General features: G+C 46.6%; 2 protein-coding genes across 2 annotated transcripts; one reads left to right on the forward strand and one right to left on the reverse strand.

The window, feature by feature from the left end:
• Positions 1-936: 936 nt before the first annotated feature.
• Positions 937-3,943, forward strand: wdr18 (WD repeat domain 18). The gene is made up of 10 exons (XM_088395194.1): positions 937-1,191; positions 1,754-1,864; positions 1,939-2,072; positions 2,171-2,312; positions 2,390-2,533; positions 2,720-2,784; positions 2,862-2,986; positions 3,280-3,437; positions 3,588-3,656; positions 3,738-3,943. The coding sequence occupies exons 1-10, from the start codon at positions 982-984 to the stop codon at positions 3,864-3,866; spliced, it is 1,287 nt and encodes a 428-aa protein (XP_088251320.1). The 5' UTR covers positions 937-981; the 3' UTR covers positions 3,867-3,943.
• A 399-nt stretch (positions 3,944-4,342) lies between these two features.
• Positions 4,343-27,069, reverse strand: med16 (mediator complex subunit 16). The gene is given in 17 exon segments (XM_088395192.1): positions 4,343-4,533; positions 4,597-4,680; positions 13,625-13,823; positions 14,138-14,338; positions 14,341-14,532; positions 14,607-14,817; positions 14,887-15,093; positions 15,442-15,671; positions 15,752-15,907; positions 15,971-16,076; positions 16,492-16,641; positions 16,709-16,993; positions 16,995-17,224; positions 17,891-17,998; positions 18,101-18,251; positions 24,871-25,008; positions 26,882-27,069. Coding segments are annotated over 15 exon segments (2,631 nt in total). The 5' UTR covers positions 18,246-18,251; positions 24,871-25,008; positions 26,882-27,069; the 3' UTR covers positions 4,343-4,406.
• Positions 27,070-27,691: the final 622 nt, after the last annotated feature.

Consider the following 27,691-nt stretch of genomic DNA (forward strand, 5'->3'; position numbering starts at 1 on the left):
AAAAGCGTCATATCGATTATTAGCGATCATGTAATCAATAAGCTGCTGCGCTACTACTTTTTCAAGAAGTTTTGCTATGAATGGGAGGTTTGAAACTGGCCTATAATTACTAAGACAGTCCGGGTCAAGATTTGCTCGCTTAAGTAACGGTTATTCATTTATTTATCCAATAATTCAGTAAAGCAATCAAAACTGAACCACGTCTTCCTTCCTGTGTTCTGACCAACACCCGGGGGCGAAAAGAGCGTAACCATCCGAGCCTCAGGCTCCCTAACAATAGCGATAGCAGTTTGCACGATTTTATTGCAATGTTTTTTCTTATTCAGATTTGTTTCAAGACTACAGTTAGACTTCACTTAGATGGTTAATGCAGTTATTGCAATTTTGTTGTTTTATCATAGTAGATTTGTTTATTTACGTTTCAAAAACCAGAAGCCATTCATTTCCAAATGTGATTGCACTTTAGTTTACATATTTATTGTTCAGCTATTAAGATGTGATAGACAGTTTTTGCATGATTTGAATAAGGCAAAATAACATGCTTTTTCACTCGAATATATTGTTATAATCAGTTGTTTCAGATGTAATTATTTTCTGTATAAAAATTAACTTTGGTGTTCAAAAAGTCTTTTTCAAAAAATTAACTTTGGTGTTCAAAAAGTCTTTTTTCAAACTTGAGTCTTGAAAAAGAGGGGGTCGTCTTATAATCGGGGTCGTCTTATATTCGGGCCAACACGGTATGTACATTATTTATCCAACTTACAGCTGGTTGAGACTTTAAAATTTCGAAATATGATCATATTTGATGGTTTTAATTTAGACGTCTATTTTAGGTCTATACATAGACCAGTTTTCGACGTCTAAATTAAGTCTAATAGACGTCTATTGCTGACAGAGTAGTTTCAAACGTGTGTTGGGGGGCGCCTTATTCTTTTTCGCCAGTGGCGGAAGTGACGCCACAGCCCCTGGAAGAGGCACAAAATGTCGGCCCCGTTGGAGGTAGTGGTGAGCAGCGACGCCAGCTCTCAGCTTTGGAACGTGTCCGTGTTCGACTTGCAAAGCGGCTCCAGCCTGCTTTCGTACCGCGGCGGCAACAGCTCGCCCCGAACGCTGTGCCTCCTCAACGGCCAGTACCTGCTGTCCGCGCAGCTGGCCAAAAACTTTATCAACATCTGGGAGATCCACAGGAAGGTAGAGACCGAGCGGCGAGCCCCACGCACCGTTCATCGCAGCAGCTTCCCTTTGATTGCATACTCAGTGTTTCCCGCTATTTGCTGACGTGCACACAAATGCACAGAATCACTTAATCCGAATAGGAATTGCGCAGGGAGAAAAACGCGACGACCGAAGAAACGAGCTGGTAAAATGTTCCATAAAAAAGACTCGTCGGTTCTGTCCGCCCACAACTCGTGTTCTTGTGGTTGTCGCAGCTGTTGGTTTTCCCCTTGTCATGCGGATTTGCACACTGAAGGCAGGCGACCTTCGGGGAAATGCTTGCCGCTCGGAAGCACTTTCCGAGTCCCATATTGGGAAGCATGGGCGCTATGCTATGTACGTGCACCTCCCGTTTGGAGCCACCAGAGGGCTTGCAAAAGTGGGGGCCATTAAAAAAAACAAAAGGTCATAAAGTACTATATGTGCTACACTACCAATTTGGAGTCTATTCTTTGTACTATGCCGCTCTGCTGTTTAAACGCTAAACGGCCATCCTCGAGTGCACTACTTCCTGTCTTGTGTTTGTAACTTCCTGCAGGAGCAGCTTCAGCAGAAAATAATTTGTCCAGGCGTGGTCACGTGTATCAGTGCCTCCGCAGACGGCATTTTCTTGGGGGCTGGCGTGGCCGAAGCTGTGTATTTGTGGGAGGTGGGTTGCCGTTGGCGGGTCCCACCAGCCTTGCGCATTGTTGACAAGGTTGATGCTGCTCAACAATTGGCCAGGTGTCCACAGGCAAGCTGCTGTCCGTGGTCACGCGTCACTACCAAGACGTCACCTGCATCAAGTTTACGGATGATGGCAGCCATTTTGTTTCTGGCGGAAAAGACAGTGTGGTTTTGGTGTGGAGTCTTAACAGGTAGCCGTGCTGTCCCTCATCGGTTTGGAACTAGCGTCACTCCTGACATGATAAAGCCAAAGTCCCTCTCCACCTTTCACCCAAAAAAACATGTGCAGTGTGATCCAGGTGGACCTAAGCCACGCCCCTGAGCCTCGGCACATCCTCTCTCTTCACTCTCTGCCAATCACAGACCTCCACTGTGGCATGATGGGAGCTCAGGCCCGAGTCGCCACAGCGTCCTTGGACCAAACAGTAAAGGTAAAGTTGAGGTCATTATGTCAAGTCCATCTCCTGTAGATCTTTCAAGAAAGCTGTGTGTGTGCGTGCGTTCGTAGCTGTGGGAGCTGTCTTCAGGAGAGCTCCTCCTCTCAGTTCTCTTTGATGTAGAAATCATGTCTGTGACCCTTGACCCCTGCGAACACTACCTGTTTTGCGGCGGCAGCGACGGGAACATCTTCCAGGTTTCTCTGAGTACTCAGGTGAGTCAAGGACATTATTTGGGTGCACGCAAATCCTGCCCGAGGTCATTGCGGGTATTTGGACAAAGGCTCGAGTGAAGCCATAAAAGGATGAGCTGAATCAGCAGTTTAATATGCACAAACAAATGAGAACCTATTTGAGAGGCCATTATTTGAGGAAGTGACATGCGGGTTTGTCTGCGGCAGAGTGCGCCGGCCCATAACTTGTTCCAGTGTGACACCGACGCAAAGCGGACCTTCAAGGGTCACAGGTCAGCGAATAATACCACTGGGAGGAACGGGCTGCGACGCAATTGTGGTGGTGACCTGCATGCTTTTTCCCCCACAGGAAGATGGTCACCTGCCTGTCTGTGTCCATGGATGGAACGCTCCTGGTGTCGGGATCCCACGATGAGTCAGTGCGACTGTGGGACATCCAAAGCAAACAATGCGTCCGTTGCTTCGCTCACAAAGGTGTCACTTGCATCCAAAAGCGTCAGTTGGTGACGGGGACTGCTGTTGCTCAGAATGCTTAGCGTTGTTTCAAAGCCAATCGCTTGCACATGTCTTCTATTGATGGCAGAGGACAGAAAAGGCACACGGTTTACTAACGGGAGGGAGCCTGATACTGGGTTGAGCCAACGACTAAGGATGAAAAGAGTGCCAGAGGAACTTGCTGACAACTTCGTTGTTGCACTTGAGTGAAGGAAGACTTTGGATGGCCAACGGACTTTGCATTGACTCTTGCCCGCTTGCTTTGTGTTTAGGCCCAGTGACCAATGCCAGCATCACGGTGGCTCCTGCCAACATGTTCCTCCCCGACTCGCGACCCCCCGTGCCCCTGCCGCGGTTCAGCCGCCACCGGCTGGAGAACGACGGCGGCCAGTCAGGCGAAGTGTGCGTCCGCCTCGGACTCCATGCTCAGGTGCGTTGGTAGCACGCTAGACGTGTGTGGCCATCATGACACGAGTGAGCCATTTTTGCTCGCAAGCATCGGAAAAACATACCTTTGGCCGGCGCTTGCGATTCTTCCCAGCCAACTCAGAGCCTGTATCTTTTCTTTTGTGCTCGGCAGAAAGAAGAGCCGGCCTACCTGCAGAAAGCCGACCGGCTGGCTTCCTTGATGAACGGCGTGACCGACAGGGTAAGCGAGCACTGACACCATTCAATGCGACAGGAAGCCCAACGTGCTTCTCAGGAGCCGTCTGTCGCTCTTCTTACCAAGCTGCTTTTGGGAGACGGCGAGAACGGCCACGCACGTGTGGCCGAGTTGGAGGAGGAAGTTCAGACGCTGAAGAAAGTCAACAAAGATTTGTACAACTTTTCGAGTCATCTGCTGACAAAAGCCACGTGAAGCTGCGGCCTGTTCTGTGAACAGATCTTCCGGTCGGTCAACTTGCGTCGAGCCAATAAAATCAACAGTCAATTGCTCCACTGTCTTTGATTGCCCATCATGAGCGAGGCTTGGCTCTGGCTCAACAAACGCCAGCTTCTCACTCAGCAAGCCATTCATTGCAAGGGCGACCGTCGGTGGCGTGCTTCCTCAACTGACCTAAATTTTTTTCCGTGCGGAGACACAACTCAAGCTAGCCATTTGCCGCAAGTTCGCCTTGCCAATACTTTGAGTATGTCAGATGAGGCCGCTGTTTACCCCGAAATGTCAGAGGCAAGCGTTTCCATTTTGAAATAACCATTTGGACGGCATTCCTAGGAAATCACCATTTGACATATTTTTGCCATGGGCTACGTTGGCGGAGCGTGTCCTCATACACTTCTGTTGACCAACCTCTCCGGCCCAGCCGGCGACTCAAAACATTTTCTTGTCGACAGTTCAAAGTGAGGAAATGGGTCATCTTTTAATAGGGGAGTTTGAGGTAGACAAAGGTGCGAGCTTTCAGGCGAGCGTGGGCGAGACACGGCGCCACAAACCTCCGCACAAGCAGTTCTTGATCCATCGCTGCTCCCACTGCTTCATGGCGTTGCTGTTGTTTGGCGACCGAAGCATGGTCACACAGCCACACCTGCCAGGACAAACTGGCAGTTGAATGCGCCCGCCCCTCCTTCCAAGTCTCAACATGACTCACCTGGTGCAGGCCTTGCTCTCCTCCGTGGGACAAAGGCCCATGTGGACACAGCGGAGGTTGTCTGTCCTCTGGCAGCCGGCGCTCCTGTTACAAATATGGCTAAATTGAGCATTTTTGTCTAACAAGTCCATCCCACAATGTTTAATTCAAAGAAGAGTGTACGAAAAGCAAAATATGGAAACAACTCATCTTCTGTCATGGTCATTGACAGCAGTCAAAAGTTCACATTTGAAGATAGGGTGAATTTTCACGCACATGCAGTGAGACACTTTTCACAGATGTACTATATAGCAGGGGTGCCCAAACATTTTCAAACGATTTCTAAACGATAGGTATGCTAACGTGACAAACACAAACGGAGAGCTGAGAATGGGCCTGACGTAGAGTATAGAGTTATTAAAGAAAACGATTACATGAATAACACGTTTATAAAATCATCGGTGTCACTCCAATTCATTAAATCCATCGATCGTTCTTTGTCAACAATGGGTGCGCGCGGCTGAGGGCGCTTGCACTTCAAAATATTCCACAGGCTCATATAACAAACTATATTTCAAATAACTATAATATAAGCAATAATATTATCAAACCATCCGTGCACTTTAAATCCATTAAATCCATCGATCAAATTCCTCATCCTTTGTAAACATCGCCGCACGTGCGCCCTGACGTCAGCCTCGTCTTTATTCCACAGATCTAGTATATAACTATATTGTAGCGTTAACAAAGTACAAGGATAGACGTGGGTTTGGTAAACGGCTCTTTATTAAACAAAACAAACTTCCAAGCATGTGGCGGCGTGGACTTCCAGACACGAGAGCTCCATGGCATAAGACCGGGCGTGCGTAATGGCTATGTCCGAGCACCATGCACCGTTCGCGGACAGCCACTCGGCCGAGCGCCGGCCCCTGACTCAGTAGAGTAGGACCGGGCGTGCGTAAAAGCCATAATAGTTTTTCAAACCTTCTATGTCACTCCAAATCCTTAATTCCTTCAAACTCTTTGTCCTCCGTGTCACTTAGAAATGATCACCGCTGATGATAGCTGTTAAGTACCTCAACAAATTAACAGCTAGAATGCCAAAGGTCTGCAATGCCGTAATTGCTGCAAATGGAGGATTCTTTGCCGAAAGCAAAGTTTGATGTAAAAAAAATCTTATTTCAAATACAAATCATTATTTCTAACCTTGTCAATGTCTTGACTCTATTTTCTATTCATTTCAGAACGTTTGGTGGTGAATAAGTGTGACTTTTCATGGAAAACACAAAATTGTTTGGGTGACCCCAAACTTTTGAACGGTAGTGGATATATATACTATATGTATGTCAACGTGAAAAAAAAGTCCTCCTATTCCCTATGAAAGTGATACTTTTTTTAAAAATCTTTTTACTGTAATTGCCGGACTATAAAACGCACCGGATTATAAACCACACCAGCTAAAATTCAGGGATATTTCAGTTTTTTTCTTACATAAGACGGACCGGACTATAAGCCGCACGTGCACATGAGTTTTTTTACAAAGAAAGACAGTACACAGAAAGCCTTTTTAACGTTTTAATAACATACTTGAACATGTCTTTCTAAACATTGCCTGTGACGCAATAGTAGTACCGCAGCAACGCGGAAGTGTGCACGCGAGTTATTAGCAAAGAAAGACTGGACACAGGAAGTTTTTTTAAAGCTTTAATAACATACCTTAACATTTCTTTCCAAACACTGCCTGTGACGTGGCAGTAATACCGCTGCAACACGGAAGTAACACAGCAAAGTCACTGAGACGCGGCGGTAACACAGCAGCAATATGGTAGCACAGCACTAACAGGGCTGGTTAAAAAAAAAAAAATACCAGTAAAAGTAAAAAAAGAGCCGTCTTCATCTTCCTCCTGTGCACTGAAACCATCGAAGTCTTCCTCCTTAGTTAAAGTCCCAATGATCATCGTCACACACACATCTGGGTGTGGTGAAATTTGTCCTCTGCATTTAACCCATCCCCATGTGATTTTAATCCATCCCCTGGGGGAGAGGGGAGCAGTGAGCAGCAGCGGTGCCGCGCTCGGGAATCATTTGGTGATCTAACCCCCCAATTCCAACCCTTAATGCTGAGTGTCAAGCAGGGAGGCAATGGGTCCCATTTTTATAGTCTTTGGTATGACCCGGCCGGGGTTTGAACCCACAACCTTCCAGTCTCAGGGCGGACACTCTACTACTAGGCCACTGAGCTGGTCCGATAGCCAATAGTGTCCGATTGGAATAGCATTAGATATCCTTCGCCTCACACTTTCTCAGTCTCTCTTTCGTCGTCACTTTTATGAATTTCTTCGAGTGTGAAGAGGGTCTGTTCATGCTAATCTTATTCATGCACAAAGCGCTAAATTACATTAAACTAGCGAGCGACACGTATAGCTTAAAAGCGGCATCATATGCATTTCTTTTGTCCCCCATAATGACGGTTTGTGTATAAAAGCTTCCTGACTGTGAGCGCGGGTGTGTGCGTGATGCGCGAGACGATCAAAACACAAACTAGCACGTCTTCTTCGGCGCATTCTCTTCTTCGTCTGTCTCGCTCTTGCTTCCTGCTAGAGCGCCCCCTGGAGACCGGAGGCCGTAAAAATCCATAAGTACGCTCCAGAGTAGACAAGATAATGTCATCAACATCGACTGCCTTTGGCTTAAAAGCGGCATCATATGCATTTCTTTTGTCCCCCATGATGACGGTTTGTGTATAAAGGCTTCCTTTCAGTAATGTCCGTCTTGATCGCATTCTGCGTGATGCGCGAAATGTAAACACAAACTAGTGCATCTTCTTCGGCGCATTATCTCTTCTTCGCCTGTCTCGCTCTTGCTTCCTGCTAGAGCGCCCCCCGGAGGCCGTAAAAATCCATAAATACGCCACGCCGCCGTTTAAGGTTCAAAGTAACCTTCTGAATAAAATGCATTAAAAGTTCACATTCGTTACAACTTGTTTTTGGTGAGCAAAATGTCAGAAGAATTTAATTTAAATGCTGATTGAATGCACCATACAATGCAGATGGTCCAAACAGCGCCACTGCTTTGTGTAATCTCTGAGTGACATAGCAGAGTATGAGAAAGGGTTTAGAGCACAGGTGTCAAACTCAAGGCCCGGGGGCCAGATATGGCCCGCCACATCATTCTATGTGGCCCGCGAAGACAAATTGTGCATCAAATTCGTGTGTCATTACTAGAATTGCAAATTGTCTTCACTTTTAATAATCTTTTTTTTTAAATATTTGACCAGTTTTTACTCGTCTGATTCGAAAACGAGTTATTTGTCAGTTTGTTTTGTAGTTTTTACTGTATATAATAGTGTTAAGAGTAAAAGTGATCAAGTCATCACAAAAATCACAAAAAAAATCTTATATAAGCCGCACCTGACTATAAGCCGCAGGGTCAAAAATTTTGGAAAAAAGTCGCGGCTTATAGTCCGGAAATTACGGTACTATGTCCAGCTGCCTTTTTTATACCCTTTCCTAAGTTTAAGAGAAAAAACAGGGATCTGACAATTGGAGGGAACTCGCGAGCGTTAGTGTTGTTAGCGCTGTTGTTTGCGCATGCGTCAAGTATGAAAAAACCCCCAAAACATTTTAATGTCACGCGATCGACCAGTAGTGGCTAGGCGATCAACGGGTCGATCGCGATTGACGTATTGGGCACCCCTGTACGATAGTTATAGCAATATATAGCGATACGCAGAATTGTGTCCTAAGGTGGCTTGCACTTGGGAAATGCGAGGTTTTGAAGAAAATAAAAGCCCTCAAATGAAGCATTTTGGGAAAACCAGTATACACGTGAGCCCGGATGAAGACGGATCAGGCTTGCTTGCGCAATGCTAATGCTTCGAGTGTGGCTGGCAAAAGTGTGGAAGACCACAAGCCGGGCCAATAGCGAGCCTCCTTCGGGTGAGGGTCTCTCACTTTCACACACTCTCTCTCGCTCCCGCACACGCAGTTGTTTGAAGCCTACTCCAATAGATTTCATTTAGATAATGTTTTCAGAAAATAGATTTTCATCTCTTTGAGAGAGCGAGAGAAGGTTCCGTCAGGCACGTGGTTACAGACTGTGTTCCGAGTTGTACAATGACGCTGCTCTCCAGCCACAATCCTCATGCTGGCGAAAACTTTTGCAGAGTAGGCCCTAGATCTATCTAACTAACTAACTCGTCCCCAAGTGATGAAAACCCAATCGCAAATTTACATTGTGGCAGTGTAAAAACACTAGTTCTCCGCGTAAGTTAAGTTAACAAGTGGAAATGATGTGACAAAAGTAGCGCCAAAATGCTGCCAAAAATAAGGAGGATGTCGCATCACTGCTGCCAGTGAGTTCGGTTCTCCGGTTTCCTCCCACATCCCAAAAACATGCTTGGTAGGCCAATTGAGCACTCCAAATTGTCCCTAGGTATGAGTGCGAGCGCAAATGGTTGGTTGTCTCTGTATGCCCTGCGATTGGCTGGCCGCCTATATATATATATATATATATATATATATATATGTATATATATATATATATATATATATATATATATATATATATATATATATATATATATATATATATATATATATATATATATATATATATATATATATATATATATATATATACACACACACACACACATATACATATACACACACACACACACACACACACACACACACACACACACACACGGCTGACTAGCTCAATCAGTAAATCACATGACTTACAAACGGGAGACCCAGGTTCGATTCCCGGCAGGGGCACAATATGAGCAATGAGCGATTACCTTACCAACAGTCAGTGTGGGTCCTTAGGCAAGACCCTTAACGATACCGCCTACCTCAGAGATAATGAGAGTACAAGAAACGAAAGACATGCCGGCTCAGACATCGCCCGGACAAACAAGGTCTGCGTCAGGTGCTGGGGAACCAGAGCACCCTGATGAAAAATGGGCTACTGGAACAAGACACAAATGGGCGAGATGCGAGAATAAGGATCTGTTGGAATGCTACTACTCCAGCAACCCGAGCGAGAGGGGTTACATGCGGAGAATGCGGGAACAATGGCAACTTCGCTACCCACAGTCAACACTATCGGCCAAGCAACTAGTAGCTCAATGTTCCAATATCCATAAACGGCACCTGCTATCACAGCTCGAGATTGATGAGATACAACACAAATGCCATAGCGAAGGTCAACCAGAGCACCAGGTCAGAGACGAGTTAAATCCATGTACAAGTCCAGAGGTTGGGTACGAAACCCCAATAAGCACAATCAAGCTGAACGAGGCAGCAACTGACCTAAAGAACAAGATCATGGCGAGAATGAATGCTCGGGAACCTAGATACACACTGCAGAGGCTAAGTGAAGTACCATCAGAAAGTATACAGTGGACAGCGCTTGATTGGAGCCAATTTCATCTTACAACAGGACAATGACCCCAAACACACCTCCAAATTGTGCGAGAACTATTTAGAGCAGAAACAGGCAGCTGGTATTCTATCGGTAATGGAGTGGCCAGCGCAGTCACCAGATCTGAACCCCATTGAGCTGTTGTGGGAGCAGCTTGACCGTATGGTACGCAAGAAGTGCCCATCCAACCAATCCAACTTGTGGGAGCTGCTTCTGGAAGCGTGGGGTGCAATTTCTCCAGATTACCTCAACAAATTAACAGCTAGAATGCCAAAGGTCTGCAATGCCGTAATTGCTGCAAATGGAGGATTCTTTGACGAAAGCAAAGTTTGATGTAAAAAAAATCTTATTTCAAATACAAATCATTATTTCTAACCTTGTCAATGTCTTGACTCTATTTTCTATTCATTTCACAATGTTTGGTGGTGAATAAGTGTGACTTCTCATGGAAAACACAATTGTTTAGGTGACCCCAAACTTTTGAACGGTAGTGTATATATACACACATGCACTGCACTTCTTCTAGGAACTTCCGGCGGCCGGCGCACTCACGCCACTCGATCGATCGTCGCTCTTCGGACACAAAGTATGGCAGCGGACCAAAAGGTTTGTACGGCTTCGTGCACCAACTGCACCCTTCTCTTAGAGAGGTTGTCTCTGCTAGAGGGACGTGTCCGCCAGTTAGAGCAGAATAGTGCGATAACAGTAGTTGCGGCGGACATAGACGCGGGCTGTAGTCAGCCCGCTAGCCCGGTTAGCATTAGCCCCAAGCGGCCTGCTAATCGCGATGAGCCAGGTAAGACACATAGCCGTCCAAAGTCATCTCGGTCTACTGGCCCTCGCACTTTGGTCATAGGTGACTCCATTACCCGAAACATTACGCTTAAAAATCCAGCCACGGTAATGTGTATTCCTGGGGGCAGAGCACCCGACATAGAAGCTAATCTTAGGGAGCTGACTCGCAATAGGCCTAGTCAACAGCGTAGTTCCACCAACGCTAGCTACTCGGACATAGTGATACACGTCGGCTCCAATAATGTTAGGACGAGACAATCAGAGATCACAAAGAAAAACATAGCGAGGACTTGTGATCTTGCCAGAAAGATGAGTCGGCATCGAGTATTTGTCTCTGGACCCCTGCCTGGGAGAGGCACGGATGAGAGGTTTAGTAGATTAGTCTCCCTTAATCGATGGATGGCTGGGTTCTGTAAAAAGCAGGGACTGTATTTTATAGATAACTGGTCCTCCTTCTGGGGCCGCCCCGACCTGCTGAGGAAGGACGGCCTTCACCCTAACCGTGAAGGCGCCTTCACTCTTTGTAGGAATATAGATTACTGTTTGAGCCACTCATGACAGGTCACTTTAGAGCAGGCCAGGGCACAGGTAATTAGACCACCTGTGAGGATGGGTTTGGAGTCTGTTAAGTTAAAGTTAACTAGCGCTAGGCTAGACTTTCAGCATACACATAGCTCCTCGTGTAGACTAGAGCGCGACAGTTTAAATAGTGCTGCAGTACACATAAACACGCTTTCTACTGGGGTAGTAGACAAATCCAATCACTCCGTCCCGACCGGTCTTGCTGATTAAACGGTGCCTGTTTTAGATAACTTCACATGTGTAACAAATATTCATCATCAAATTCCCACGGTCGTTTCATCCCACTGCGCTAATAAACTTTTGAGAGGTGATGTTAGGCACAATTTTACTCGCATCCCGTTTAAAAATCCTTCGATAGATACGCACCCTGATCGACCGATTACACTTAAACTCGGTTTTATGAATATTAGATCGCTTCATGACTCTTTTCAGTCTGGTTTTAGAGCTAATCATTCCACAGAGACAGCACTTGCTAAAGTGACTAATGATCTCCTCATAGCTATGAATTCAAATACGTCGTCTGTATTGTTACTACTCGATCTTAGTGCTGCCTTTGACACTGTAGACTTGGATATTTTATGAGGGCGTCTTAAAAGTTGTGTTGGTATCTCAGGGTCAGCACTAAGCTGGTTCTATTCCTATCTATCAGACAGGACGCACCGAGTGGTCCATGGCATGAGCTCTATAATGTTACGTGTGGTGTCCCACAGGGATCGGTACTCGGACCGATTTTATTTAATATTTATATGATTCCGCTTGGGGACATAATACGTAAATATAATATTAGTTTTCAATGCTACGCGGATGACACCCAATTATACATGCCATGGTCGATGACAGATCCGCGGGACTGTTGTAATCTCGAGGCGTGCCTTGCGGAGATCAAGCAATGGATGTCTCTCAACTTCCTTCGTCTTAACCCAGATAAAACTGAGATGTTGATAATTGGTCCTACTCGTTATCGTTTAAGGAAACCACTATAACTATAGATAACCGTACTATCACTCAGAGTGATACTGTAACTAATTTCGGGGTAATATTTGAAACGCTCTCCTTTCAAAAACACATTAAGAATATAACCAGGATTGCGTTTTTTCACCTTCGTAATATTGCTAAGATTCGTCCGATCCTCTCTACCGGGGAAACTATTATACATGCGTTCATCACGTGGCGCCTGGACTACTGTAATGTATCATTCTCTGCTTTTCCTAAGTCCAGTATCAAAAGTCTACAGTTAGTGCAAAATGCCGCTGCGAGGCTGCTCTCACGGTCAAGAAAATTTGATCACATTATCCCAATATTAGTCAAATTACATTGGCTCCTGGTCCATTTGAGATGTGACTTCAAGGTTCTTCTACTAACCTATAAATCACTGTATGGCTTAGCGCCTTCATATCTCGTCGACCTAGTCGTTCCTTATGTTCCGTCTCGTAACCTTCGTTCGCAAAACTCTAGTCTTTTAGTTACACCGAGGGCCAAGAAAATGTCTGCAGGTTCTAGAGCATTCTCTATTCGGGCTCCAGAGCTTTGGAATGCCCTACCAATGGATATTAGAACTACTACCTCAGTAGAAACATTTAAGACACGTTTAGAGACACATTTCTATGAGATGGCCTTTAACTAACTTGGAGTGGCCGATTTGGCCGGAGTTTGTGTTGTTCTCTCTGCCCACCCCCTCCCTGGCTGGGGAGGGGGTTAGGTGGCGCAAAAGCTGATAGCGGCTACCTGGATTCTCGGGGACCAATTCAAGATGAAGAAACTGCTGCTCAACCTCCTTGAAGACACTGCCAGGACAATCGAGGGCACCTCCGACATCCATTTTTTCATTGATTTTCATATTATGTATTACTTGTGCCCTCTCTGCATCCATTACAACCTGGTGATCCTGAAAGGGGGATCCTTCCATCTGTGGTCCCTTCTCAAGGTTTCTCATTTTCCCCTGGCAGGTTTTTTTTGAGTTTTTCCTTGCCCTTTTGGGATCAGGGGATGCTTTGAGAATAATTGTCAATTTTTGGCTATGTGAAGCCCTTTGAGACTCTTTGTGATTTAGGGCTATACAAATAAACTTGATTTGACACACGCACGCACGCACGCACGCACGCACGCACACATATATATATACCCCAAAAAATTCTCAACGGATTTACACGATTCACGAAAATGATTCGACGGAAAAAAACACGGAAATCCGCGGATCCGCGGAAAATTCTCATCCCTGCCGAGCACAACAACGGGCGCTTACCTGCCAAGGGCATCTGAAGGGGCGAGCAAGGCGGCTTTTCCAAAGTGAAGCCTGACGGGCTGCTTGCCCTGCAGCCGGACGGTGACGCCGTCGTTGACAGGCAGCCAATCCATGCCGGGCACCAGAAGCTGACTAGGGAGCAGGCAGCACTCGTCGATCAGGCTCTCGTCAGGCTCCTGCGGGGGGGCGTCGTCCCGGCCTGCCAACGTGCAAGTGCGTTAAGACATGGTGGCGCCTTGCTGAGGCTGAGCTCAAATGTATTTGTTTACTCTCTCAATGTTGGCCACTTGCAGTCGCCAGCGACTGCAAGTGGCCAACATTGTCCGATGCTGTTGCTTATTGTGAATACAAATAGACAGCATTTCCTCCTTCATGTGGGCAGTGCAGGCCAGGATAACGGCTGCTCTACCACCGATCCAAAAATAGTGGATACATTTTACGACCCATCAAAAAACTGGATAAATTTTGTCCGGCCGTTCATGCGTGTTGATGCGAGGGGGTAGACGTTCTTACAGCACAGCCACAGCTTGGTGAGCAAGCGGAAGAGCAGTTGCAAACTGTCCTGGCTGTCCGACGTGGCTGTGAAGGTGGGGAGGCAGCCGGGCTTCAGCAGACCCCAGATTCGGATCACCACCAACATTTCCCGCAGCATTCCCAGAGAGCCTCCATCACGCATGAAACCGAAGCCAGGCCGCACCAGCGAACCCTGAACAGGAAACGGATTGGGCCGGGCTTAGGTTGAGCCCCCAAGCGCTCACCCCCGCCCTGCCTCACCTGGTTGGGGAGATTGGCCAGCAGGTAGAGGACAAAGTCCCCCACCCACTGGATGAGCTGCTGCAGGGACTGCAGTGGGGCACCGTCCAGCACAAACTCCTCCGTCTTCAGGTTGATCATCACCTTGTCGATGTCTGCAGACACAGTGGCGGCCCTATTGGCTCAGCTCACCAGCGTGTGTGAATTTGGCGTGGGGCCGCCTTCTCACCCGAGTCCAAGTTCTTGGCGCAGATCTCGCTCAGGCGCTCCCCTGGACTCTTGTCGGGGGTGTTGAGGACGTGCGGTCTGAGCAGAGACTTAAGGGTGGAGCTGATGGCAATGAGCAGCAGCTTGGCGTGGAAGTCACAGGCTCGCGCCGCCGTGGCCGTCGACAGCTTGCACAGCGACGCCTTGACTGCTATGATGCGCGTGGCCAGGACCTGCAACGCCCACCGCCACACGTTAGGCTCACACGGAGGAGGACAGCATCAGCGAGCACAGCGACGGACCTGCTGCAGGGCCTGGTTTTGCCTCATGTACTCCTCATGGAGCTTGTCCACCAGGTTGTGGACCATGCCAGGCTGCACGTGCAGGAGGACATCCCACCAGTCATAGCCCGTCACCATGCAGTACTCCAGCAGGAACAGCAGATGGCGCAGCGTGGTGTTCATCTCCAGCACTTGACCCATCGATGGCGACACTCTCAGCATGTGCAGCTGACAACCCGTCACATAACTCCTCATGACTCGTCATGACTTGTCGAATGGCGGAGAGCAAACAGAGCAAGCCTGGCCGTGTGTCAGACCGACAGACGTTGCAAAAGCTTCTGCGCAACAAAACGCAAAGCCAACCCCTGACGCCTTGGCGCAAATTTGGCTTTTTATCTCGCGCCGCCAAAATGTCCCCCCCAAGGTTAGAATAGGTTGAGAAATGGCATGATTGTGAGATTTCATTTCCTTTGCAATTTTGTAGTCACCCCGATGCTTTTTATTTGCTTTCAGAGCAGCTTTGTTAGCTTTCATTATCTTAGCTTCCACAAAGATGTGTCACACGTGCACCCTCACCTTGCCATGATTATCGACTCCGGCCAGGGCCAGCGAGGTCCAGGAAAACTGCAAGGCCTTGAAATGGAGGCCGGGCGCCCCAGTTCTTTGACGTTTGACGGCCGACTCGTCTCCCGACCGCTGCCCTGGTCCGCCGCAGCCAGCCACGGCGCCATAGAAGACGCCCATTGTGTGGAGGGACAGGCGGTGCAGGATCTGGATGGTGCCATCGTGGAAGGCCAGAGCCAGACCTGAAGCAGCACAGTGGCGGGCGGGCGGCCGTCAGCGGCGGGAAGGCGGCCCTCAGCGGTGGGTGGGCGGCCGCGCTTACCCAGTCCGGGGCAGAACTTGGTGTCCGACGCTACCTTCAGGTCAGTGTTGGAGATGGAAACGGGCAGTTTGGGAAGGGCGACGGCCGACACTCTCTCCAGGTCGTTGGTGGTGGTCAGTATCCTCCACTTGAGGATAGTGGGTTGCTTCTCGCCCACTGGATGGTCACAAGTGGCCCGTGTCGGCCCAGATCAAAAGGTCAAAGGTGCTCAGGACTCACCAACAGGCGATCGATGCTGGAAGATGTTGTTGACGGGGAGCCCCTCCTTCCTCAGCGACCAGCACTCCACAATGCTGCCGCTCTGGTTGGACGCGCACAGCAGAACCTGAAGGGCACACGAGACGGCGGCTCAGCCTCTCGAAGATATATCTTTGAAAAAGAGCTGCGTGGCGGTTTTGTGTCGACAATGAGACTGGAGCCTGGCTCCCAGCCAATGAGCATCACTTCTGCATCGCTGCCAGCCTCTTGATCCGCTCACTGAGGAAGGAGAGTGAGAGGGCGCCTTTGCTTCCTACTGCTTTGCTTTCGAACTTGACATTTGCGCTGCCGGACGTGGCGCAAACGTCTTGTCAATGCTGAATCCTCCCCGTCAGTGCTCGCCAGCAAATTGAGCACATGGCTCGCACGCCAGTTGGAGGGAGATATAAAAAAATGCCTGGCGGCACGCTTTTCGACTCAGAGACTCCAGCGGCCGCTAAATGAGACTCCAAGATGGCTGTCAAGTCAGCGAGCTCAGTTACCTGCTCAGAGTTCTCTCTGGTCAGGAACTTGAGGTGCGTGACAGCGGGGTACTTGTCCCGCCTCAGCGGGTCTGTCATGCAGCGCAGGAACAAGGAGGGCAGAAGCTCGGTGTCGATGCGGCACTTCTCGCTCACCACGCTCACCACAACCTGCGCGCACACACACACACGGCGTCAGAACCCGCCTGCGAGCCGGTCGCCAGCATCAGCGGGGCACCTTGTAAAACTGGACGGGCGAAGAACTGCTGCCATCGGTGGCGGCCACCACGATGTTGCCGCCTCCCGTGAAGGCAATATCAGCCAGTGCCACGCGTCCTCGCAGGCGACACAGACACTCGCTGGCCGTCAGCAGGGTGCCGCCGGGTTTGAGCAATGACACGGTGACCAGGCCGCTGACCGTCACTGCCAGCCAACCCTCCATTGGCTTCCCGCCAAACAGGGTCAAGGATGGTGAGAACTTGACCCGGGAGAACTTTTCACCAAAGTTTGTGGAACCCGACTGCAAACAAACAGGTTGACTGCCGGAGCAAGGAGAAACATGGTGGCGCCGGGCGGGCGGATACCATCTCCACATGCAGGGCTAATTTGACGCCGTTGTGCAGCCAACTCAGCGCCACGATTGGATCTCCCTCAACAGAACTGCTCAGAACACTGTGCCAACTGTTGACCAGGTGCTCCGACATGGACCAGCACTTGATGTGCCCATCGCCGTCTGCTGACAGCAGTCTGGAGCCTGCGAAGCCAACGGATACCTGTTCAGACAGGCACCCACACGCCCAGGCTATTCAAATCCCCTGAAAAATCATTGGCAACAAAGAAATTGAGGAGAACAAGGTGGATCGCCGCTGCTCATGATCACGTTTGTGCAAAAAGCCTTTGCTCGAGTTGTTCGGGCCACCACGGCGAGGATACGGCCACGTCTCGGAATTTGGGTCTGTACGAGCTTATTGAATTTTGAAAGAAAATTCTTTGGCTGACAGAGGAGACTGAACCAGAGCATCCAGGAGATATGCATGTTGCCAAAGGATCAAATTCTATTCTGTCAGTGGAATTTGAAGGTATTTGTTTTTTATTTTTTGGGACGCGACAACACACTGCCTTTCACTGGAAGCCATCCATTTTTATTTTATTTATTCTTGTCTCTCTCAGCGCTTTGTCAGACAGTCAGTTGGAACGCTGCTAATTCTGGTGACGAGGTAGTTGGGAACGATGTGTTGTGAACACCATGACTGCAAGTCTTCAGTCCTTCCCGTCTTATTGTTGTTTAATCGCTTCAATCTGCCACCTGTATGATGAGTTGATCTTTGAGCTGCCTTTCAGAGGTTGGGTCTCCCGAATATGATGATGACAAGCACAAAATGTGTCACGTTGCGCAAGACTTTGGCGTTTGTCACCTGACCTGACTGGTCCCACTCCAGGCAGGAAATGACCTCAGCGTGGCCCGAGCTGATAGAATACACATCCCAGGGATGCTCCGTGTCCATGATGTGGATCATCTGGCTGACATCTGCAATGCGTCAAGCCATCAACCGAACAGAATGGTGGCTGAGGCGCTCACCGAACGTTGGATGCTGCTCTTGGCTAAGAGGAAGTGCATGTGCGTGCCTACCTGGCTCGCCACCGTCCCCGTCGTCTTTCAGGTCAGTGGTGAAGGCCACCAGGTTTCTACAGGACCAGGAGCAGACCAGGGGGTTTGAGGGGCAGTGGGTGTTTTTGGGGCGCCTCTCCCAATCGCATACGTACGCCAACTCCATGCTGCCCTGAAACACCGGCGGCAAACAAAACATCAACTGGAGGGTTCCAGTGCGTCTAGAGCAGGGGTGGGCAAACTTTTTGACTGGCGGGCCGAATTTGGTTCTAAATTTTGATCGGGGGCCGAACCAGGAGCAGATGGATGTAGTGTTTGTGTGAAGTAATAGAAATGACATGTAAAGGTCATTGCATAAAAGGTTTGTACTTTTAGTAGGTAGTAAAGCATGGATATTCAAAAAAAGCTTTTTGAAAACAAATGCATTTATTAACAGCATTAAAAAAATATTTCACCAAAAAACTACTATCAGTGATTCTCATTAAATACGAGACTGTTATTATGAATAATAGTTTCCATCACTTCAGCGCCTGCAGGTCAGATTTATGAAATATGTTTATCTAATGAGGCGAAATCACATCAAACGGCAAACATTCTGACCAAATACATCATCTTGAAGAATCAGTGAAAGCATACTTCTAAATAAAGTAATAAAGAAATCAATAGTATTGTTGGTCTCCCTTTTTTGCTAGTGCATCATGGTCTGGAGTAAAATCTGTTGTGGTAATTCTTAGGATAGAGCCGAGGTGTTAACCTAGAGCTGTGACGGGCGTTGTTGACATTCATGTGGTAGAACGTCTGCTCACACACGTAGGTCGAGCCAAATTGTCCTCTTTTTTTCTTTTTTTTTTTAAACACTCGGCACTCAGTGTCCACCTTTCTTTTCCTTGGGCCACTCATTTTAGTGGAAGGATTCCAGGGGAAGGTTAGTGGGTGGCATTAACGTAAAACTGTATCTGAAAGCTCAGCGCGCAATTTACAAGAATGCTGACGTCACAGCCCACACTCGAAATTCAGCACTGATGGAAATAGAGCGCGGAGTGCGCCGGGTCCGTACTACTAAGTACGTACAAGCACTTGTGAGTGTGCACCGAGCTTTCTGACACGGCTTCCGGGAGTAAATGCGCGGGCGGGCGCTTCCCCATCTATTGGGGAAACATACTAATTGCAGGGAAAATGCCCCAAAAAAAGTTCAATAATACAATTTATTAAGGTTTGGCGGGCCGGATTAAACGGCCCCGTGGGCCGGATGTTGCCCGTGGGCCGTAGTTTGCCCATGTCTGGTCTAGAGCATGCCACGCAGTCGCACCGAGGCTCCCTCAGCAAGTATATGGAGAAGAATTGATAATGAAATAAATACTAATTAATATTTTAATAATTAATTAATTAAATAGATCAACTGACGCACTGGTTAGCACGTCCGCCTCACAGTTCAGAGGGTGCGAGTTCAATTCAGTCACTGTGTGGAGTTTGCATGTTCTCCCCGTGCCTGCGTGGCTTTTCTCCAGTTTCCTCCCACTTTCTAAAGACATGCATAATAATAGTAACAACAAAATGCAATTTCTAGAAAAATTGCGTGTGAAGACGAAGACTGAGAATAACTTCTTGGGGAATGCTGCCGAATGATGGTGAAACGAGTTGAATTACTTGAGAAATGTAGAAAACAGAAGTGTAAAACAAAATTTTGGAGAATTTGTGGTGAATTTTAAAATTGAAAATTTGTAATTTTTGGTAAGTGGGAAGTTGTGGAAAAGGAAGGAAAATGATGAACAGTTGAAAGTTGGAACGGGTTGAATCGGTTGTAAAATGTAGAAATTAGAGTTGAAAAACAAAATTTTGGAGAATTTGGCGTGAATTTCAAAATTTAAAATTTTGACTTTTTGGTAAGTGGGAAGTTGTGGATTAGGTAGGCAAAAGATTAACAGTTGAAAAATGTAGAAATTAGAGGTGAAAAACGCAATTTTGTGAAATTTTGAGGGAATTTAAAACGTAAAAACGTGAAATTTTGAATTTGGCAATTTTGGGATTGTCGAGAATCTTTCCGAATATGATTTGAATGAGCTGAATGATGTGAATTTCAGACTGGAACGACGTAAATGTGAAATGTTGAATGTGCCATTAAAAATGAATGGGGAAAAATTTGTCTTAAATTTGTGAATTTTCCGAAAACGGAAAAGTTTCGGAATTAGAAAAATGCGAGCGCTCATTTCGTGAATATTTGGAATACCGTAATTTCCGGACTATAAGTCGCGGTTTTTTTCATAGTTTTAGTGGGGGGGCGACTTATACTCAGGAGCGACTTATATGTTTTTTTTTTCACAAATTTTTACTTGATCATTAAGACATCACTTAAAAGTATAGTTGACCACTTCCCATGTTATTTTTAGTATAGTTGATCACTTAACATGCTTTTATATCTTTATCTTGAACATATTCAAAACATAAAAATAGAGAAAACATCAAATAAAGCAATTAACACTTTAAAGCACCATATCCAAGTCCACTGTCTGTTTGCTCCTCTTATATTTATTATTATTATTTATTATTATTTGTTTATTTATCATTTATTCAACACTCTTATTCATTGTTTATGCCTTCTTGAGTTTTTTTGTGTTGCTTGTATGCATATGTGTACTATCTCACCGAGGGATAGTGGGAACGTAATTTCAATCTCTGTGTGTCTTGGTATATGAAAAGAAAAAAAAAAAAAAAAAAAAAAAAAAAGAAAATCGACAATAAAGCAGACTTTGTCTTTGATAAAACAACCAAATAAACAAAACAAAAAACTACATCTGAAAAAAAATATATTTTTAGACGAAACTGGATGAGGGCGCTTTAAATTTCCCTGTTGGCCGTGACTCATCAACTGGGTGGGCTTAACAAAAATGGCACCAAAAAGAAAGTCATATTTTGCAAGTTACAAACTCCAAGTTGTAAAATATGCAGCTGAAAACAGTAATCGAGCAGCAGAAAGAAAGTTTGGAGAACCGTGATGTACCAATGGATTACTATTTCAAGTGACGTCAGTGGCACCGCGCGGCGCGACCCACGTAAGGACTACCGGCATCATTAGCGGTGATCATTTCTAAGTGACATGGAGGACAAAGAGTTTAAAGGAATTAAGGATTTGGAGTGACATAGAAGGTTTGAAAAACTATTATGGCTTTTACGCACGCCCGGTCCTACTCTACTGAGTCGGGGACCGGCGCTCGGCCGAGTGGCTGTCCGCGAACGGTGCATGGGGCTCGGACATGGCCATTACGCACGCCCGGTCCTCTGCCATGGAGCTCTCGTGTCTGGAAGTCCACGCCGCCACACGCTTGGAAGTTTGTTTTGTGGAATAAAGAGCCGTTTACCAAACCCACGTCTATCCTTGTACTTTGTTAACGCTACAATATAGTTATATACTAGATCTGTGGAATAAAGACGAGGCTGACGTCAGGGCGCACGCGCGGCGATGTTGACAAAGGATGAGGAATTTGATCAATGGATTTAATGGATGTAAAGTGCACGGATGGTTTGATAATATTATTGCTTATATTATAGTTATTTGAAATATAGTTTATCTATCGTTATATGAGCCTGTGGAATATTTTGAAGTGCAAGCGCCCTCAGCCGCGCGCAGCCATTGTTGACAAAGAACGATCGATGGATTTAATGAATTGGAGTGACACCGGTGGTTTTATAAACATGTTATTTATGTAATGGTTGTCCTAAATCACTCTATATGTTACATCAGGCCCGTTCTCAGCTCTTTGTTTGTGTTTGTCGCGTTAGCATACCTATCGTTTAGCCCAGGGGTCACCAACCTTTCTGAAACCGAGAGTTACTTCCTGGGTACTGATTAAGCCAAAGGGCTACCAGTTTGACACACACTTCTGAAATAGCCAATTTGCTCAATTTGGCTTTCACTATGTATTATTATTGTCATTTCCAGTTCACATGTAAGTGTGATTTTAACAAGAATAGCAAAAATACAGTCAAACCTTGTTTTTTGACCACAATCCGTTCCAGAAGGCGGTTCGAGAAGCAATTCGGTCGAATTCCGAATCTATTTTTCCCATTACAAATAATGGAAAAAAAATAATCCGTTTCAAGACAAAAAAGCCACGCCTTTTTAAAGCATTTTTTCATTTGCGCATATTTGTCCGATCGCGCAACTGCAGCGCACCGCCGAAAGCACAACCGTAGCGCGTCGCCCACCGCGCAACTGCACCGCGCTGGTCACATTATTGTGACAGAGCCGTCGCTAAAATTTAGAAAATATTTTTAAATATTTTCCTTAAATTTACTATGTACTTAAATTTTGGAAAGTACACCAGGAAAATATTTTTAAATATTTTCCTGGTGTACTTTCCAAAATTTAAGTGGACCTCAGTGCGCAGGGAGCTTAATTTGGTCCGATCGCGTAACCGCAGCGCGCCGGGCGCTCACTGTCGCATTGATTTAAGAGCGTCTTTGTGTTTTAGGATGGCTTTACTGCTCCAACTTGCTTTCTTTGGAGGCATGATTAGGGGTTATATAATCCTCAAAGTAACGAAAATACCATAACAACGGAGTCAGTCGGTATCCGGGCCGCGCGGTCGGGTTTTCTCGGGTCCTCCCGGCTCATCTCGCCAGGTTCGACCTGCGAATTATGTTCAACAACCGAAGCAAAAAGATCTCAACTTTTTTGTTCGAATTCCGATTTGTTCGAGAACCGGGACGTTCGAAAACCGAGGTTTGACTGTAAAATAAAAAAATGCAGCTCACTGACAAGTGCCGCTATTTGAGCTAATTTTAGAACAGTCCTGCGGGCGACTCATGCGGTCCTCACGGGCGACCTGGTGCCCGCGGGCACTGTGTTGGTGACCCCTGGTTTAGCCTGTTGTTGCTATCGTTTAGCCGGTTGTTGCTCGTTCGTGACTGTTTTTGGTGTGGGATTTTGTGGAATAAATTGCCCCCCAAAATGCGATTTATACTCCGGAGCGACTTATATACCGTATTTGCCGGTGTACAGGTCGACTCGGTGTATAAGTCGACCCCCTAAAATTCGACGGAAATTTACGATTTTATGATATATCCTTTGTATAAGTCGAGCTCAATTGTTGCATTATATTAAACTTCAAAATTCAATATGCGAAATTTATTGACGAAATGTGTTCAAATTCCGGGAGGCCGTGCGCATGCGGCTGTTTATAAGCACCGCGGAGGAGATCGCGGCCGGCGAGCTCGCGCACGCCGCCCGGCACCAACGGGAGGCCGGAAATAGCTCCAAGCCGAGCGGATCGGCACTTTATAAGCACCGCGGAGGAGATCGCGGCGCCTCATTGGACTTCCAGCGGCCGGCGAGCTCGCGCACCCGCCTGGCACATCCGGGAGGCCGTGCGCACGAGCCAAGTGGCCGAAAATAGCCCCCGCCGAGCGGATCGGCTGTTTATAAGCACCGCGGAGGTGGTCGCGGCGCCTCATTCGACTTCCAGCGGCCGGCGAGCTCGCGCACCCGCCCGGCACATCCGGGAGGCCGTGCGCACGAGCCAAGTGGCCGAAAATAGCCCCCGCCAAGCGGATCGGCTGTTTATAAGCACCGCGGAGGTGGTCGCGGCGCCTCATTCGACTTCCAGCGGCCGGCGAGCTCGCGCACCCGCCCGGCACATCCGGGAGGCCGTGCGCACGAGCCAAGTGGCCGAAAATAGCCCCCGCCGAGCGGATCGGCTGTTTATAAGCACCGCGGAGGTGGTCGCGGCGCCTCATTCGACTTCCAGCGGCCGGCGAGCTCGCGCACCCGCCCGGCACATCCGGGAGGCCGTGCGCACGAGCCAAGTGGCCGAAAATAGCCCCCGCCGAGCGGATCGGCTGTTTATAAGCACCGCGGAGGTGGTCGCGGCGCCTCATTCGACTTCCAGCGGGCCGCGCACTCGCGCACGCCGCCCGGTTCAAATTTTCTAAGTGCAACGCACAATGAGATGCATGAGAAACGGCCTTGGTTACCATCACATTTGAAGCGATGAATAAAGTTAAATTTTATGACTCGGTGTATAAGTCGAGGTCGATTTTTTTCGGTCGATTTTGGATCGAAAAAGGTCGACCAATACACCGGCAAATACGGTATATATTTTTTTCACTTTTTGGGGCATTTTATGGCTGGTGCGACTTATACTCCGGAGCGACTTATAGTCCGGAAAATACGGTACGTCAAATGTGGAATGGAGTGGATCGGTTGAATTATGTGGAAGGAGCAGCAAGACAAAAAAGTGAATAAAATATAATAACTACAAAATGCAAATTCTGGAGAAACTGCGTGTGAAGGCGAAGACCATGAATGGGAATTTTAAAAAAAATTGCGCCAACATTTTTTTAAATTTGAAACAAAACTACAGGTTCAAGAGGTTCAGTTTGGAATTCAAAAGTTGAAACGGGTCTAATCTGACAAAAATTGTAAAAGTTAGAGCAAATGTTATATTTAGGTCACTTCTGGTTTCATTTGAGGCACTTGTTGAAATAAGGTCACTTCCGGTTTAGCTTAGGTCACTTCCGGTTTAAAAAAGGTCACTTCCACTTCATTTTGGTCACTTCTGGTCTGATTTGGGGCAGTTCCGGTCTGATTTGGGTCGCTTCCGGTTTATTTGGGTCACTTCCGGTTCAATGTAGGTCCCTTCCGGTTTAGCTGAGGTCACTTCCTGTTTACTTGGGGTCACTTCCTTTTTAAAAAGGTCACTTCCTGTTTATTTGGGTCACTTTCGGTTTGATTAGGGGCACTTCCAGTTTACCTGAGGTCACTTTCGGTTTATTTGGGGTCACTTACTGTTTACCTTAGGTAACTTCCGGTTTATTTGGGGGTCACTTCCGGTTTGATTTGGAGCACTTCCAGTTCATTGAGGGTTCATTGGGGGCACTTCAGGGTCAATCCAAGATGGCCGCCACACTGGAAGTAGGGGTCAAGGGTTGAACTGTGTAAGCATAGTGGAAGTGGGGGTGAAGGGGGTGAATATGGTATGTATAAGGTGAACAAAGTGAATAAAGTTGGAATGGGTTGAATCGGTTGAAAAATGTAGAAATTAGAGTAGAAAAACTTAAATTTTGAGAATTTGGTTGAATTTCAAATTTGAAAGTTTGGAATTTTTGGTAAGTGGCAAGTTGTGGAATAGGTAGGCAAAAGATGAGTTGAAAGTTGGAATGGGTTGAATCGATAGAGAAATGTAGAATTTAAAGTTAAAAGTTAAAACTTTTTGTTAAAAGTCCCAATGATTGTAACACACACATCTGGGTGTGGTGAAATTTGTCCTCTGCATTTAACCCATCCCCGTGTGATTTTGATCCATCCCCTGGAGGAGAGGGGAGCAGTGAGCAGCAGCGGTGCCGCGCTCGGGAATCATTTGGTGATCTAACCCCCCAATTCCAACCTTTAATGCTGAGTGCCAAGCAGGGAGGCAATGGGTCCCATTTTTATAGACTTTGGTATGACCCGGCCTGGGTTTGAACCCACAACCTTACAGTCTCAGGGCGGACACTATCACTAGGCCACTGAGCTGGTCACAATTTAGAGTACAAAAACGAAATTTTGGAGAATTCGGTTGATTTTCAAATTTGAAAATTTGGAATTTTTGGTAAGTGGGAAGTTCTTGAATAGCTAGGCAAAAGATGAACTGTTGAAAGTTGGAACGGGTTGAATCGGTGGGAAAATGTAGAAATTAGAAGGGGAAAATGAAATTTTGGAGAATTTGGCGTGAATTTCAAATTTGAAAATTTGGAATTTTGGGTAAGACTACACTGTAGTCATTTAAAATGTGACATTGTAGCCTACACCAACACTCATTATAATACTATTTTGAAACAAGCATTGAGTTCTGCTCAGCCAACAGAAAAAAAGTTATGCTCTGCATCCCCGATATTATAAAGAAAATGTAATTTGAAAAAAAAAACAAAAAAACTATGCATAAAGTTTGCTCCGATATAAGTGATCATCCGCGCTATGTGGGAATCGCGCCTGCACCCAAGATAGGCGAGTGTACCACTACATCATCAGGCATCCCACGGCCGGAGAAGGTTATTGAGATAAATTATACTGATCAAAGAAAGCAGTAGCGCTCGAAAAGATATTCTTCAAGATTCAAGAGGTTCAAGAGTTTTTATTCGCCATGTTTGAGCGTGCCAAACAAGGAATTTGACTTCGGTACATCACAGCCACTGTTCAACATTATTTTCTTCCAGAAATAATGAAACATTTAATCTGGGTCGGAAGATTCTCTCGCGTTTCGAATTATTACGGCTTCCATGTCGATTGGATTTTGAATTAATGGCCAATCCATGATGAACCGCTTCTTTTTGTGGGAGGAGACAGGTTGAAACTCTGAGTCGCTTATAGTAAACCTGCCAGCGAGCAGGTTATGTTCACAGAGTAAGTTACCGCAGTAACTGACCCAGAGTTACTGACTCTCTTTCTGGAACAGATAACTCAGAGTTTCCCTCATTTCAGGGTTAATTTAGAGTTTTCCTATAACCCGTTTTCTGGAATACCCCTCTGGTGTAGTCTGTAATATCAAGGTAAAAAACATTTTTTCACAAATCAACACAGTCGGTAAGACCACACTTAAAATGTTAACATTTGTTTGCTAAATGTTGACTGTTGCTCAAACGTTTTGTCTCCTGTAAAGTGAGGATTTTGGGAAGATTCCGCCTAATGCAAGAAAGATGCCTTTTTGGGTTTATTCAACACAAAGAGAACCAGTATGCCACGATCAAATTAGTGCAAGAGACTGAAAGCGTCTAGCATTCGAGGAGAGTTCGACGCTCACGCACTTCTCATTCATTGTGTGCACTTACTTCGAATGCAGCGTCGTCTTCAACGAAAACCTGAACACGTCCCTCCCTTTAGACAAATGCCTGATGGATATACGAATGCTATTGAAGTTTATAGCCACAATTAGTCACATTGCCAAAGATAATCAGAGACAAATCTCGCGGACACATCGGAGCATTTGAGCTCATCGCGAGAACCAAAAGCTCAGGACCCCAAAGCCCACATCGGTGTCCTTTGATAAGCCTGAGCGAATATGAAAAATATTTTGTACTTTATAGGCGCACAATGGTGTTTAATTATTGATATGAATCAATTGAAACAGACATAATGGTCTATAAATGATAATAAATGCAGAAACTATTAAATGGAAAAAAAAACATACAATGTCTATTTTGGGCCGCAAGGCGCACAGTGCAGAGGTGGTGGATTAGATTCCGGTGTAGGTAAATCTACTCTGGTGTTCAGGAAAAAACAAATACATTCGCAGGACACCTCTCAAAATATTCAATAGCCTCAATATGCACACTGGGAGCACTCATCATTGTACTCATTGCTTTTTTGTGAATTCAATGAGTGTTCCGACTGTATGATTGGTCACTGAACGCACCTCCTCCTTCCACTCAATGCGTGCGCGCTCCCGCGGCAGGGGAAGGGTGGTGGTTATTCTAACAGGGCTGCTGAGAGAATTTGTACCTCTCTGTAACTTTGCCTAGGAAGGCAAATTTGCCACACTACCTGAAAAGAACCCCAAGACGGCAGAGAAGAAGTCAGTTGATAGCTTGGGCTCACCGTTTTGATTTGGGGGCGAGGGATTTATTCTAACGGGTTGACAT

Source organism: Syngnathus floridae, chromosome 13 (genome assembly GCF_059516105.1).
Source record: "Syngnathus floridae isolate MCC-2025c chromosome 13, RoL_Sflo_1.0, whole genome shotgun sequence".
In the NCBI taxonomy this organism is placed as follows: domain Eukaryota; kingdom Metazoa; phylum Chordata; class Actinopteri; order Syngnathiformes; family Syngnathidae; genus Syngnathus; species Syngnathus floridae.

What these genes read in the sequence shown, in the direction of transcription:
- wdr18 (XM_088395194.1), top strand. Translation starts at nt 982, where the DNA reads ATGTCGGCCCCGTTGGAGGTAGTGGTGAGCAGCGACGCCAGCTCTCAG. An exon ending in CCTTGGACCAAACAGTAAAG is followed by an intron (nt 2,313 to 2,389) that starts GTAAAGTTGAGG and finishes GTGCGTTCGTAG; the next exon opens with CTGTGGGAGCTGTCTTCAGG. An exon ending in TGAACGGCGTGACCGACAGG is followed by an intron (nt 3,657 to 3,737) that starts GTAAGCGAGCAC and finishes CTTCTTACCAAG; the next exon opens with CTGCTTTTGGGAGACGGCGA.